We start from the raw sequence: 12,653 nt of genomic DNA on the forward strand, positions 1-12,653 counted from the left end.
AGGAAACATATTTTCGCCAAATGCGGTGATAATGTTTCGCAGTTACATCCTTCCTGGCTTTGATCAGGGTAGGGATGACTTCATCTGGAATGCCTTTTTCCATCAGGATCCGGCGTTCAACCGCCATGCCGTCAAACGCAGCCGCGGTAAGTCTTGGAACAGACAAGGTCCCTGCTGGAGCAGGTCCTTTCTTAGAGGTAGAGGCCACGGGTCCTCCGTGAGCATCTCTTGCAGTTCCGGGTACCAAGTTCTTCTTGGCCAATCCGGAGCCACGAGTATAGTCTTCACTCCTCTCCTTCTTATGATTCTCAGTACTTTTGGAATGAGAGGCAGAGGAGGGAACACATACACCGACTGGTACACCCACGGTGTTACCAGAGCGTCCACCGCTATTGCCTGAGGGTCCCTTGACCTGGCGCAATATCTGTCCAGTTTTTTGTTGAGACGGGACGCCATCATGTCCACCTGTGGTTTTTCCCAACGGTTTACAATCACTTGAAAGACTTCTGGGTGAAGTCCCCACTCCCCCGGGTGGAGGTCGTGTCTGCTGAGGAAGTCTGCTTCCCAGTTGTCCACTCCCGGAATGAACACTGCTGACAGTGCCACCACATGATTTTCCGCCCAGCGAAGAATCCTTGCAGCTTCTGCCATTGCCCTCCTGCTTCTTGTGCCGCCCTGTCTGTTGATGTGGGCGACTGCCGTGATGTTGTCCGATTGGATCAATACCGACTGACCCTGAAGCAGAGGCCTTGCTTGACTTAGGGCATTGTAAATGGCCCTTAGTTCCAGAATATTTACTGCTCCCCAGCCTCTCTGGCTGGCATCGGTGGTCACCAGCATCCAATCCTGAATGCCGAATCTGCGGCCCTCTAGAAGATGAGCACTCTGTAACCACCACAGGAGAGACACCCTTGTCCTTGGAGATAGGGTTATCCGCTGATGCATCTGAAGATGCGATCCGGACCATTTGTCCAGCAGATCCCACTGAAAAGTTCTTGCATGGAATCTTCCGAATGGAATCGCTTCGTAAGAAGCCACCATTTTTCCCAGGACTCTCGTGCATTGATGCACTGACACTTGGCCTGGTTTTAGGAGTTTCCTGACTAGCTCGGATAACTCCCTGGCCTTCTCCTCCGGGAGAAACACCTTTTTCTGGACTGTGTCCAGAATCATCCCCAGGAACAGTAGACGTGTTGTTGGAATCAGCTGTGATTTTGGGATATTTAGGATCCACCCGTGCTGACGTAGCACTACCTGAGATAGTGCTACTCCGACCTCTAACTGTTCTCTGGACCTTGCCCTTATCAGGAGATCGTCCAAGTAAGGGATAATTAAGACGCCTTTTCTTCGAAGAAGAATCATCATTTCGGCCATTACCTTGGTAAAGACCCGTGGTGCCGTGGACAATCCAAACGGCAGCGTCTGAAACTGATAATGACAGTTTTGTACCACAAACCTGAGGTACCCTTGGTGAGAAGGGTAGATTGGGACATGGAGATAAGCATCTTTGATGTCCAGAGACACCATATAGTCCCCTTCTTCCAGGTTCGCTATCACTGCTCTGAGTGACTCCATCTTGAATTTGAACCTTTTTATGTAAGTGTTCAAGGATTTTAGATTTAAAATTGGTCTCACCGAGCCGTCCGGCTTCGGTACCACAAACAGCGTGGAATAATACCCCTTTCCCTGTTGTAGGAGGGGTACCTTGATTATCACCTGCTGGGAATACAGCTTGTGAATAGCTTCCACTACCGCCTCCCTGTCGGAGGGAGACGTTGGTAGAGCAGACTTCAGGAACCGGCGAGGGGGAGACGTCTCGAATTCCAATTTGTACCCCTGTGATACTACCTGCAGGATCCAGGGGTCCACTTGCGAGTGAGCGCACTGCGCGCTGAAATTCTTGAGACGGCCCCCCACCGTGCCTGAGTCCGCTTGTAAGGCCCCAGCGTCATGCTGAAGACTTGGCAGAAGCGGGGGAGGGCTTCTGCTCCTGGGAAGAGGCTGCCTGGTGCAGTCTTTTTCCCCTTCCTCTGCCCCGGGGCAGAAATGAGTGGCCTTTTGCCCGCTTACCCTTATGGGAACGAAAGGACTGAGTTTGAAAAGACGGTGTCTTTTTCTGCTGAGAGGTGACCTGGGGTAAAAAGGTGGATTTTCCAGCCGTTGCTGTGGCCACCAGGTCCGATAGACCGACCCCAAATAACTCCTCCCCTTTATACGGCAATACTTCCATATGTCGTTTGGAATCCGCATCACCTGACCACTGTCGCGTCCATAACGCTCTTCTGGCAGAAATGGACATCGCACTCACTCTAGATGCCAGGGTGCAAATATCCCTCTGTGCATCTCGCATATATAGTAATGCATCCTTTAAATGCTCTATAGTTAATAATATACTGTCCCTATCCAGGGTATCAATATTTTCAGTCAGGGAATCCGACCAAGCCACTCCAGCACTGCACATCCATGCTGAGGCGATTGCTGGTCGCAGTATAACACCAGTATGTGTGTATATACCTTTTAGGATATTTTCCAGCCTTCTATCAGCTGGTTCTTTAAGGGCGGCCGTATCGGGAGACGGTAACGCCACTTGTTTTGATAAGCGTGTGAGCGCCTTATCTACCCTAGGGGGTGTTTCCCAACGCGCCCTAACCTCTGGCGGGAAAAGGTATAGTGCCAATAATTTATTAGAAATCAGCAGTTTTTTATCGGGGGAAAACCACGCTTTATCACACAACTCATTTAATTCATCTGATTCAGGAAAAACTACTGGTAGTTTTTTCACACCCCACATAATACCCTTTTTTGTGGTACTTGTAGTGTCAGAAATATTCAATGCCTCCTTCATTGCCGTGATCATGTAACGTGTGGCCCTACTGGACATTACGTTTGTCTCCTCACCGTCGACACTGGATTCAGTATCCGTGTCTGGGTCTGTGTCGACCATCTGAGGTAACGGGCGTTTTAGCGCCCCCGACGGTGTCTGAGACGCCTGAACAGGCACTAATTGATTTGCCGGCTGTCTCATGTCGTCAACAGTTTTTTGCAAAGTGCTGACACTGTCACGTAATTCTTTAAATACGACCATCCAGTCAGGTGTCGACTCCCTAGGGGGTGACATCACTAACACAGGCAATTGCTCTGCTTCCACATCATTTTCCTCCTCATACATGTCGACACAATCGTACCGACACCCAGCACACACACAGGGAATGCTCTGAAAGAGGACAGGACCCCACGAGCCCTTTGGGGAGACAGAGGGAGAGTTTGCCAGCACACACCAGAGCGCTATATATATACAGGGATAACCTTATGTAAGTGTTACTCCCTTTATAGCTGCTGTTTTATATTAGCTGCCAATAGTGCCCCCCCTCTCTTGTTTTACCCTGATTCTGTAGCAGGACTGCAGGGGAGAGTCTGGGAGCCTTCCTTCCAGCGGAACTGTGAGGGAAAATGGCGCTTGTGTGCTGAGGAGATAGGCTCCGCCCCCTTCACGGCGGCCTTTTCTCCCGCTTTTTTTAGGAAAACTGGCAGGGGTGAAATGCATCCATATAGCCCAGGAGCTATATGTGATGTATTTCTTTAGCCATATAAGGTTTAAACATGTTTTATTGCGTCTCAGGGCGCTCCCCCCCAGCGCCCTGCACCCTCAGTGACCGGAGTGTGAAGTGTGCTGAGAGCAATGGCGCACAGCTGCAGTGCTGTGCGCTACCTTATCTGAAGACAGGAACGTCTTCTGCCGCCGATTTCTCCGGACCTCTTCGCTCTTCTGGTTCTGTAAGGGGGCCGGCGGCGCGGCTCCGGGACCCATCCAGGCTGAACCTGTGATCGTCCCTCTGGAGCTAATGTCCAGTAGCCAAGAAGCCCAATCCACTCTGCACGCAGGTGAGTTCGCTTCTTCTCCCCTTAGTCCCACGATGCAGTGAGCCTGTTGCCAGCAGGACTCACTGAAAATAAAAAACCTATTTAAACTTTTACTTCTAAGCAGCTCAGGAGAGCCACCTAGCATGCACCCTTCTCGTTCGGGCACAAAGATCTAACTGGAGGAGGGTCATAGGGGGAGGAGCCAGTGCACACCAGCTAGTCTAAAGCTTTTACTTTTTGTGCCCAGTCTCCTGCGGAGCCGCTATTCCCCATGGTCCTTACGGAAGTCCCAGCATCCACTAGGACGTCAGAGAAAATACTAATTCTATGTACCTTGGAAATTCTTAATTAATACTTATACAGCTACGATGTAAACAATACGCAAAATTTAGGAAACAGTACAAAAAGTACGGGAATCGCTATTCATGGCAGAGAACCTTAGTCGCATCAGGTGCCTTATACCTAACAGCGCAGAAAGGATAGGTGTATGAAGCCACAACTGTATCTTAAAATACACAGTTTTGATTTCATTTATAGTTTTGTTCTTATACTTTATATCTATAAGATACCAAATAAAGCCACCTGCCATTAATTTAGTATTCCTGCCCAACACCTATGTACAGATATGTCCTCATACATCTTAGCTGTGCCAAATAGCCCCTCTTGGCACGCCAGGTAGCGTAAGAAGTCTTTTTGTTGAAAATGTGTATTAATCACAATGCAGATGTATTAATCCTAGAGTAGTGATAAAGCAGTGATAAGTGCACCAGCCAATCAGCACACAACTGTCATTTTTCAAACCCGTAATGATTGGCTAGTGCATTATCACCTTCCACTTATCCCCGCTTTATCGCTTCTCCGGGCTTAATACATCTGCCCCAGTGTGACTAGGACGCACAAGGAGACGGTGCTGATTCATTTGATATGTGACACTTGCAACTTGTTGGGAAGTGATTTCATCTGAATAGATAACAACACCTGTCCAATAATGTGCTGCCTGCACTGGTTTTTCTCTTGTATCCTACATCTAAAATAATGTGCTCAATAGGGGCCTCAGAATCCCTGGGTACCTCATCTGTTTGGGGGATATAGATTTATATACAAAGAAACCACTGTTAGATATATAAGAAACCACTGTTTTCTACCCAGGGAAATAGGCTTGTCTGCAGATCTCCTTTACAGGATGACCCATCCCATGCACAGCAACAAGTTATTAAAAAATAATAATAATAAAACAAACTAAGGCAGATTAAGTAAGTGAAGAGTATATTGATAGAAGATGCTGACAAACATTCTAACCACAAAAAGAATACCTTTACCTTCCATCCATCTTTCCATACAGCACAAGCATCTCCAGAAGCAAAGGAAATCATACATAACATATCGGCTCTGCTTGTGTAAGCAATCTGTAGCTTTGAAAGATTTTCAGACGGCAGCTGGAAAACTTGTTTAGGGACCCCGTTTTGGAACCAGATCAGTTGTTTATTACTAGCTCCAACTGCAGATGTCTCATATATGCCGTTAATATTCTGTATCATGCAAACATCAAGGCAGCGTAGCACACTTGTGTATGCATGTGGAATAAGGCAGGATCCTGACACAGTTTTCTGATTTTCAACGCAGTACAAAACAAACTCCTTTCCTTGATGAGTTCTATTAGGGAGAGAAGTGCTTGTTAAGTGTTCAGCATCCAATCTCATGGTTGTTATACCCAAAATACAAGTGCCTTCTTCAATAGTTCCAGTCCAGAGAATGGCAGAAATATCGATAGGAGATGTTAAAACCTCTGAAGTTGGAGATGAAACATAATAGAGTTTTTCATGTTGTTTCCAGAGAACAGTCGGACCATCAGTTAGGCGTAGATCTTCCAGAATTTCTGTGTCCACTTTGAACTTTAAATATGGTTCCACTTCATTTGAAGTGTGGAGTAGCAGCAATGTCAGCCTCGATGAACTGGTAGACTTTCTTTTACACGTCTTCAGCAAAATGCATGGAAGGTTAATGCCAGTTCTGACGTCTGCAACACAGCAAACGGAAACAACCTGAATGTTAGATTTAATGGATGGTATGATGTATTGTCCAGAAGATACCTCAATAAACTTTCCAGTGTCCGTATGGAATTTTTTCCTTGAGAAAGCTAAAACATTTTTTTCTGCAACATCCAAATTCGTTTTCAATTGTAATATCTGAAAAGTAATAATTTCTCCATTATAGGCCAAAAGTCGTTCAGGCTTCTTGAGAACTGTATCCATTCTTTAAATGCATAAATTGCAAATGAGCAGACGGTTCAAATGAATCTGAAAAAAAAGAAATATAAATAAATATGCAAGTATTTTCCAATCATGAAGATATAAATATATATTTAATACATTACAGTACAAACTTAAAGTACAAACTTAAACTCACCTCTGAATTGCCTGCAAATACATCTAGATACCCAGTAAACCCTTACCCTACATGCAAAGTTCCAGCCACCCGGTTACGCAAAATCAGCTGCAAGAGGAGTAATGTTCATATTCGCTCAAAGGTGCATATGCAGACTGCGACATATGCGGTGGTTCTAGATGTGTCCACCACAACTCTGACTTGTGTGCAACAATGCATCAGGCCAAGTGCATCTGCATTGCAGATTAGACATTTTGCCCTTCGAGTTCAGTGGTTCTAAAACTTGGTCCTCAGGACCTCAAATAGTTCCCATTTTCTAGGTCACCCAGCAGCCGCACAGGTGGTTTCATTACTCACTGACAAATTTTAAAAGATCCACAGGTGGAGACAATTATTCGACTTGTGATTCTGTGAGACCTGGAAAATATAAACTGTTTGGGGTCCTGGGGACCGAGTTTGACAACCTTTGTTAATACTTTATTAATATATGCTGTAGATAATTTTAAATAGATACTGTATATATTGCCATTAGACCCTAATTTTCAAATAAAGAGCTCATGGTGTGCAATGCAAGTTACATTTATCTAGATTAATGAGACAAAATTTGTTTTCGCATTGTGGTTAAGTCTGAAATAAAGTCTAATTCTAACATTAAAAAGTATGAGTAACAAAATTAATATATTCCTAAGTTTCAGTTCCATTTCACTGAAGAAACACATCTTTTTGAGTACTTTGCCCAAAACAAAAAAATAGGATTTTAATACCTACCGGTAAATCCTTTTCTCTTAGTCCGTAGAGGATGCTGGGGACTCTGTAAGAACCATGGGGTATAGACGGGATCCGCAGGAGACATGGGCACACTATAAGACTTTGAATGGGTGTGAACTGGCTCCTCCCTCTATGCCCCTCTTCCAGACTCCAGTTAGAAAACTGTGCCCAGGGAGATGGACATTTCAAGGAAAGAATTTATTGTTTAAACACGGTGAGTGTCATACCAGCTCACACCTCGAACATGCCGCAGAACGTGGCATTCAATAGAACACCAGCCAACGGCATGAAAAATACACAGCCACATGCTGAGAGAATATGTAACACAACCCGTGTGTCAACACAACCAACAATAAGATACCGCAAGCCATGGCATGAACAACGTCAGCAACAGCCTAACTAAAAAGAAACACCACAAGAGTGCAACCATAACCAATAACTGCATATACAGTACGCACTGGGACGGGCGCCCAGCATCCTCTACGGACTAAGAGAAAAGGATTTACCGGTAGGTATTAAAATCCTATTTTCTCATACGTCCTAGAGGATGCTGGGGACTTCGTAAAGACCATGGGGTTTATACCAAAGCTCCAGACCGGGCGGGAGAGTGCGGACGACTCTGTAGCACCGATTGAGCAAACATGAGGTCTTCCTCAGCCAGGGTATCAAACATGTATGACTTAGCAAAAGTGTTTGAACCCGACCAAGTAGCTGCTCGGCAAAGTTGAACCGCCGAGACTCCTCGGGCATGCGCCCAAGGAGAGCCCATCTTCCTAGTAGAATGGGTGCACCGACAGACATCAGTAACGGCAATACAGCCGTAGAACGAGCATGTCGAATCGTATCACAGATCCAGCGTGTAGCAGACTGGATAGAAACAGGCGCCCTAAATGTGCAGGGAGCATACCGGACAAACAGAGCCTCTGTTTCCCCAATCTGAGCCGATCTGACGACCTTAATATTCAAAGCCCTGACTACATCGAGAGACTTTGTATCAGCCAATGCTTAAGTAACCACAGGCATCAAAATAGGCAGGGTCTTGTGAAACACAGAAACCACTTTTGGCAGAACTATTTTCCTAGTTCTCAATTCCGCTCTAACCACATGGAAGATCAAATAAGGGCTCTTGTGAGACAAAGCCGCCACTTCCGACACCCGCCTTGCGGACGCCAAGGCCAATAACATGACCACCGTCCAAGAGAGAAATTTCAACACAACCTTTCATAAAGGTTTCAACCATTGTGACAATAAGAAACTGCAACACCACATTAAGGACCCACAGTGCCCGTGGAGGCACAAACAGAGGGTGGATGTGCAGCACTCCTTTCACAAAAGTCTGGACTTCCGGAAAGGTGGGCGATTCTTTTTTTTTTTTTAAAGAAAATTTATAAGGCCGAAAAGTGTACTGAAATGTAGCCTAACTTTAGGCCTGCATCCACACTTGCTTGTAAAGAATGGAGAAAAACGACCCAGCTGAAATTATTCCGTAGGAGCCTTCCAGGATTCACACCAAGACACCTACTCCCTCCAAATATCGAGGTAAAGCTTCACCGTTACTCCTTTCCTAGCTTGAAGCAAAGTGGAAAAGATGTCACCAGAAATACCTTTTCGGGCTAGGATATGGCGCACAAACGCCCTGCCGTCAACCGCAGCCGCGGTAAGTCTTGATACACGGCCGGTCCCTGCTGTAACAGGTCCTCTCGTAGGAGAAAAAAGGCTCAGGATCTTCTATGAGCAAGTCTTGAAGATCTGGATACCAAGTTATCCTTGACTAGACCGGAACAATGAGTATCACCTGAACCTTTGTTCTTCTTATGTGTATCACCTTCGAAAAGAGTGAAATTGGAGGGGACACATAGACCTACTGAAAACACCCAAGATGTCATGAGGGCGGCCACAGCTATAGCTTGAGTGTTCCTTGACCTGGACCACTATCCTTGAGGTCTCTCGTTGAGATGAGACGCCATCCTGTCCAATTAAGGCACTCCTCAAAGACTTGTCACTTCTGTGAAAACTTCTCGATGACGACTACATTTCTCCCAGATGGAGATCGCAGCTGCCGAGGAAATCTATTTCTCCTTCGCCCACATTCAGACCGAAGATTGCTAATAATAGGATTTTGGTACTTACCGGTAAATCCTTTTCTCTTAGTCCGTAGAGGATGCTGGGGACTCCAAAAGGACCATGGGGTATAGACGGATCCGCAGGAGCTTGGGCACACTATAAAGACTTAAACTGGGTGTGAACTGGCTCCTCCCTCTATGCCCCTCCTCCAGACCTCAGATAGAAAACTGTGCCCAGGAGAGATGGACATTTAGAGGAAAGAATTTATTGTTATAACACAGTGAGTGTCATACCAGCTCACACCACAAACACACCGTAGAACTTGGCATTCAGTAGAACACCAGCCCCCGGCATGCACAAAAACACAGCCACATGCTGAGAGAATACGTAACACCAACCTTGTGTCCACATAAGCAACAATAACACCCCGCATGCCATGGCATGAACAACGGTATCAAACACCTGACAGAGAAAAACACATCACCAGGGTGTAATCAAAAGCAATAACTGCAGACACAGTACGCACGGGGACGGGCGCCCAGCATCCTCTACGGACTAAGAGAAAAGGATTTACCGGTAAGTACCAAAATCCTATTTTCTCATACGTCCTAGAGGATGCTGGGGACTCCAAAAGGACCATGGGGATTATACCAAAGCTCCAAACCGGGCGGGAGAGTGCGGACGACTCTGCAGCACCGCATGTGCCAACAAAACGGTCCCCAACAATCAGGAAATCAAACTTGTAGAGCATAGCAAAAGCGTTTGAACCCGACCAAGAATCCGCTCGGCAAAATTGACCTGCCAAGACTCCCCGGGCATCCGCCCGAGATAAGCCCACCTTCCCAGAAGAATGGACCTCCACCTGCTTCGGTGACGGCAATCCAGCCGTATAATAATCATACCAAACCGCATCACAGATTCAGCCTGTAACAGACTGCATAACACCGTCTTCTAAACCACGCTGGGAACATGCCATAGAAACAGAGCTCCTGTTACTCCACACTGAGCCCAATTGGCGACCTACATACTCAAATCCCCAGCTAGATCAAAGAAAATTGAAACGGCTAATGGCTAAATAAATACCAGCAACAAAAAAGATCGATTTCTGTTAAATCCAGAAACTACTCTAGGTAGAACTACCAACCTAGTACACAATTCCACACTATCCACCTGAAGAATCAACAAGGCTCTTGTGAGACAAAAACCCACTTTCGACACCGCCTTGCGGATGTTAAAGCCAATAGCATGACCACCTTCCGAAATAGAAATTGTTTAAAAAACTTATTAGGCTTGCCTCCACACCGGCTTGTAAAGTATGGATAAGCCAGACATAGCTGAAAAACTTCCATAAAAGTCTCTGTGGAAGACACCGAGACATCTAGGTACTCCAATTACTTTGGTAACCCTTTGTCGTTAGTTCTTTCGTAGCCTGAAGACATGAGGAAAACGACTTCACCATGAATACCCGTTCGGCTTAGGATATGGCATTCAACCGCCTCGCCGTCAGCCGCAGCCGCGGTAAGTAATGCTACACTCCCTGATCTTGTTGCAACATTACCTCACGTAGAGGAAGAGGGCCGTAAACTTCTATGAGTAAATCATGAAAACTGGATAGCCAACCCTCACTGCTAGACACCACCACGAGAAAGGTGAAAGCGGAGAGGCCACATAGACCGACTAAAGACACCCACGGTGTCATGAGGATGTCCACTCCTATATCTTGAGCATCCCCTGACCTGGAAAAATCTCCTTGAGGCGACTCGTTGAAGCGAAACGCCAACATATCCAATTGTGATACTCCTCAAAGACTCGTCACGTCTGGGAATGCTTCTCGATGATGACCGAATCTTCTCCGGCTGGATATCACGTCGGCAGAGGAAATCTATTTCCCTGTCATTACCTCCGGAACGAAAGCTGCTAATATAGCGTTTTCCAGTCTTCAACTGCAAAGTGTGCAACTTCTGCCAACACCGCCTGCTCGATGTTCCGCCATAGCGGCCTACCTACGCCGCTGTTGACAAGTCGTCCGGCAGAACCGACACCGGCAGCCCTCGAAGAAAACGTTCGTCGAAAAAATAGCTCTTCATTTCAAAAAGCTGACAGCAGACAAGCTTTTTAACTTAACTATAGACTCTGGAAATTCGTCCCTTGCAAAGGACTGCTCCCCAGCATCGGGGAGCTGCATGCATGGATACCAGGCTCTAAACCTGGATCCCGAACCTTCATTCCTCTAGAAGAAGAGAACCGGCCAGACACCACAGGAGCAATGTCCTGGTCGTTTGGATTATATTCCGGAGCATTCGCAGGTGAGATCCAGACCACGTTCCCAACTGGTCCCATAAAAACCAATCTGGTAAAAGATCTGCTCACCGGAAAAAAACCTCTTAGGCCGCAGCCATCTGCTTTATGACGGAAGATATTGATGAGGTGTCACCTCAAAAACGATCCGACTCTGGATCCTCAGACCTCTTTCCACAGGAAAAAACACTGAACCAAAACCGGTCAGCCCCTACTCTGAACCCCAATTTCAATATCTGCGTCATTGGGAACAACAGCCAATCCCTGTGTCAAAAAACAGTCAGAGAGACCCAACGATTTGCACCTTAATACAGGGACAGCCAGAGACTGTCCTGAACCTGACGCACCATTGTATGGCGTCGCGCACTACCTCCCCTCCCAGAGGGGAGCGACAAAACTATCAGAAAAAACAGTAAGGGAAAACAACTGGAACCCAGAATGTCCTCCTTTATATTCTATTAATAACTCACAGGTCCTAGTCTATTTCTGGACCAACTGAAACTTATCAGATAAATGGTCCCCGGAGTGGGAACCAGCCAGATCAACTCAGCGACAAGTGGTTGAAGTAGTGGAAAAAGAAACGACATCCACTTCTGCGAACCTAACAAGGCTGCAGAACACTTACCTTTTCACCTTTCACTGTCTGCACAGAAAAAGAAAAAACAAGAACGGTATCGAACCGGTTACAAATGACTGCACCCCATAAAAGAATGCATCACCAACCGTCGTGAAGTAGGTTAATTCACGAAATTAGGCTTACCAGAGAAATCCGTAGAGAATTACTGAACAGAGGCCACACCCACAGCTGTACACCTCCCTCCATCTTTCCCTGGTACATCCTCCGCAATTTTCCGGTCACACCTCCTGCTGTCACGTGGCAGCCTGCTGTAATGTTATAATGTAGAACTAACATAGGCAAGGTTACCCACTCTGGGTAGGGCAATATTGTCTGATGCCCACCCGAATACCACACTTTCTCAAAAAGTATACAGTGCAAATAAGGACAAAAAATAGAAATAAAATTTCACTTAGCTGCCTGTGTATCATCTTTTGCGACCGGGCTCTGCGTCGACCAGGAGTTGACTGCCATAATTTTCTCTCCGCGTTGTGAAGAGAATAATATTCGGACTCCTCGAGAGGATCGAAACCAACTCGTCACGGCCAATCTAGAGCTTAATCAACAGAGCGGTCAGGACAGGATAAGAATACCATTATTTCAGCATTCATTGATAAACATCCTGCCACACACAATATAACACATATATCCTAAGCCTGCA

The 12,653-nt window shown here is 46.2% G+C and overlaps 1 protein-coding gene across 3 annotated transcripts in view; it reads right to left on the minus strand.

Moving 5' to 3' along the window:
- FANCB (FA complementation group B) overlaps positions 1-12,653 on the minus strand; it is a 186,453-nt gene that overhangs the window by 150,948 nt on the left and 22,852 nt on the right. For 2 of the 3 annotated variants that reach the window (XM_063955781.1, XM_063955783.1), the window contains exon 2: positions 5,181-6,158. In XM_063955781.1, coding sequence (XP_063811851.1) covers positions 5,181-6,113 — 933 coding nt within the window. In that variant the 5' untranslated portion in view covers positions 6,114-6,158. Of the gene's footprint in view, positions 1-5,180; positions 6,159-6,267; positions 6,495-12,653 lie in introns of those variants that run through there. The other variant, XM_063955782.1, reaches the window with a different exon arrangement.

The sequence above is a fragment of the Pseudophryne corroboree genome, chromosome 2 (genome assembly GCF_028390025.1).
Source record: "Pseudophryne corroboree isolate aPseCor3 chromosome 2, aPseCor3.hap2, whole genome shotgun sequence".
NCBI lineage: Eukaryota > Metazoa > Chordata > Amphibia > Anura > Myobatrachidae > Pseudophryne > Pseudophryne corroboree.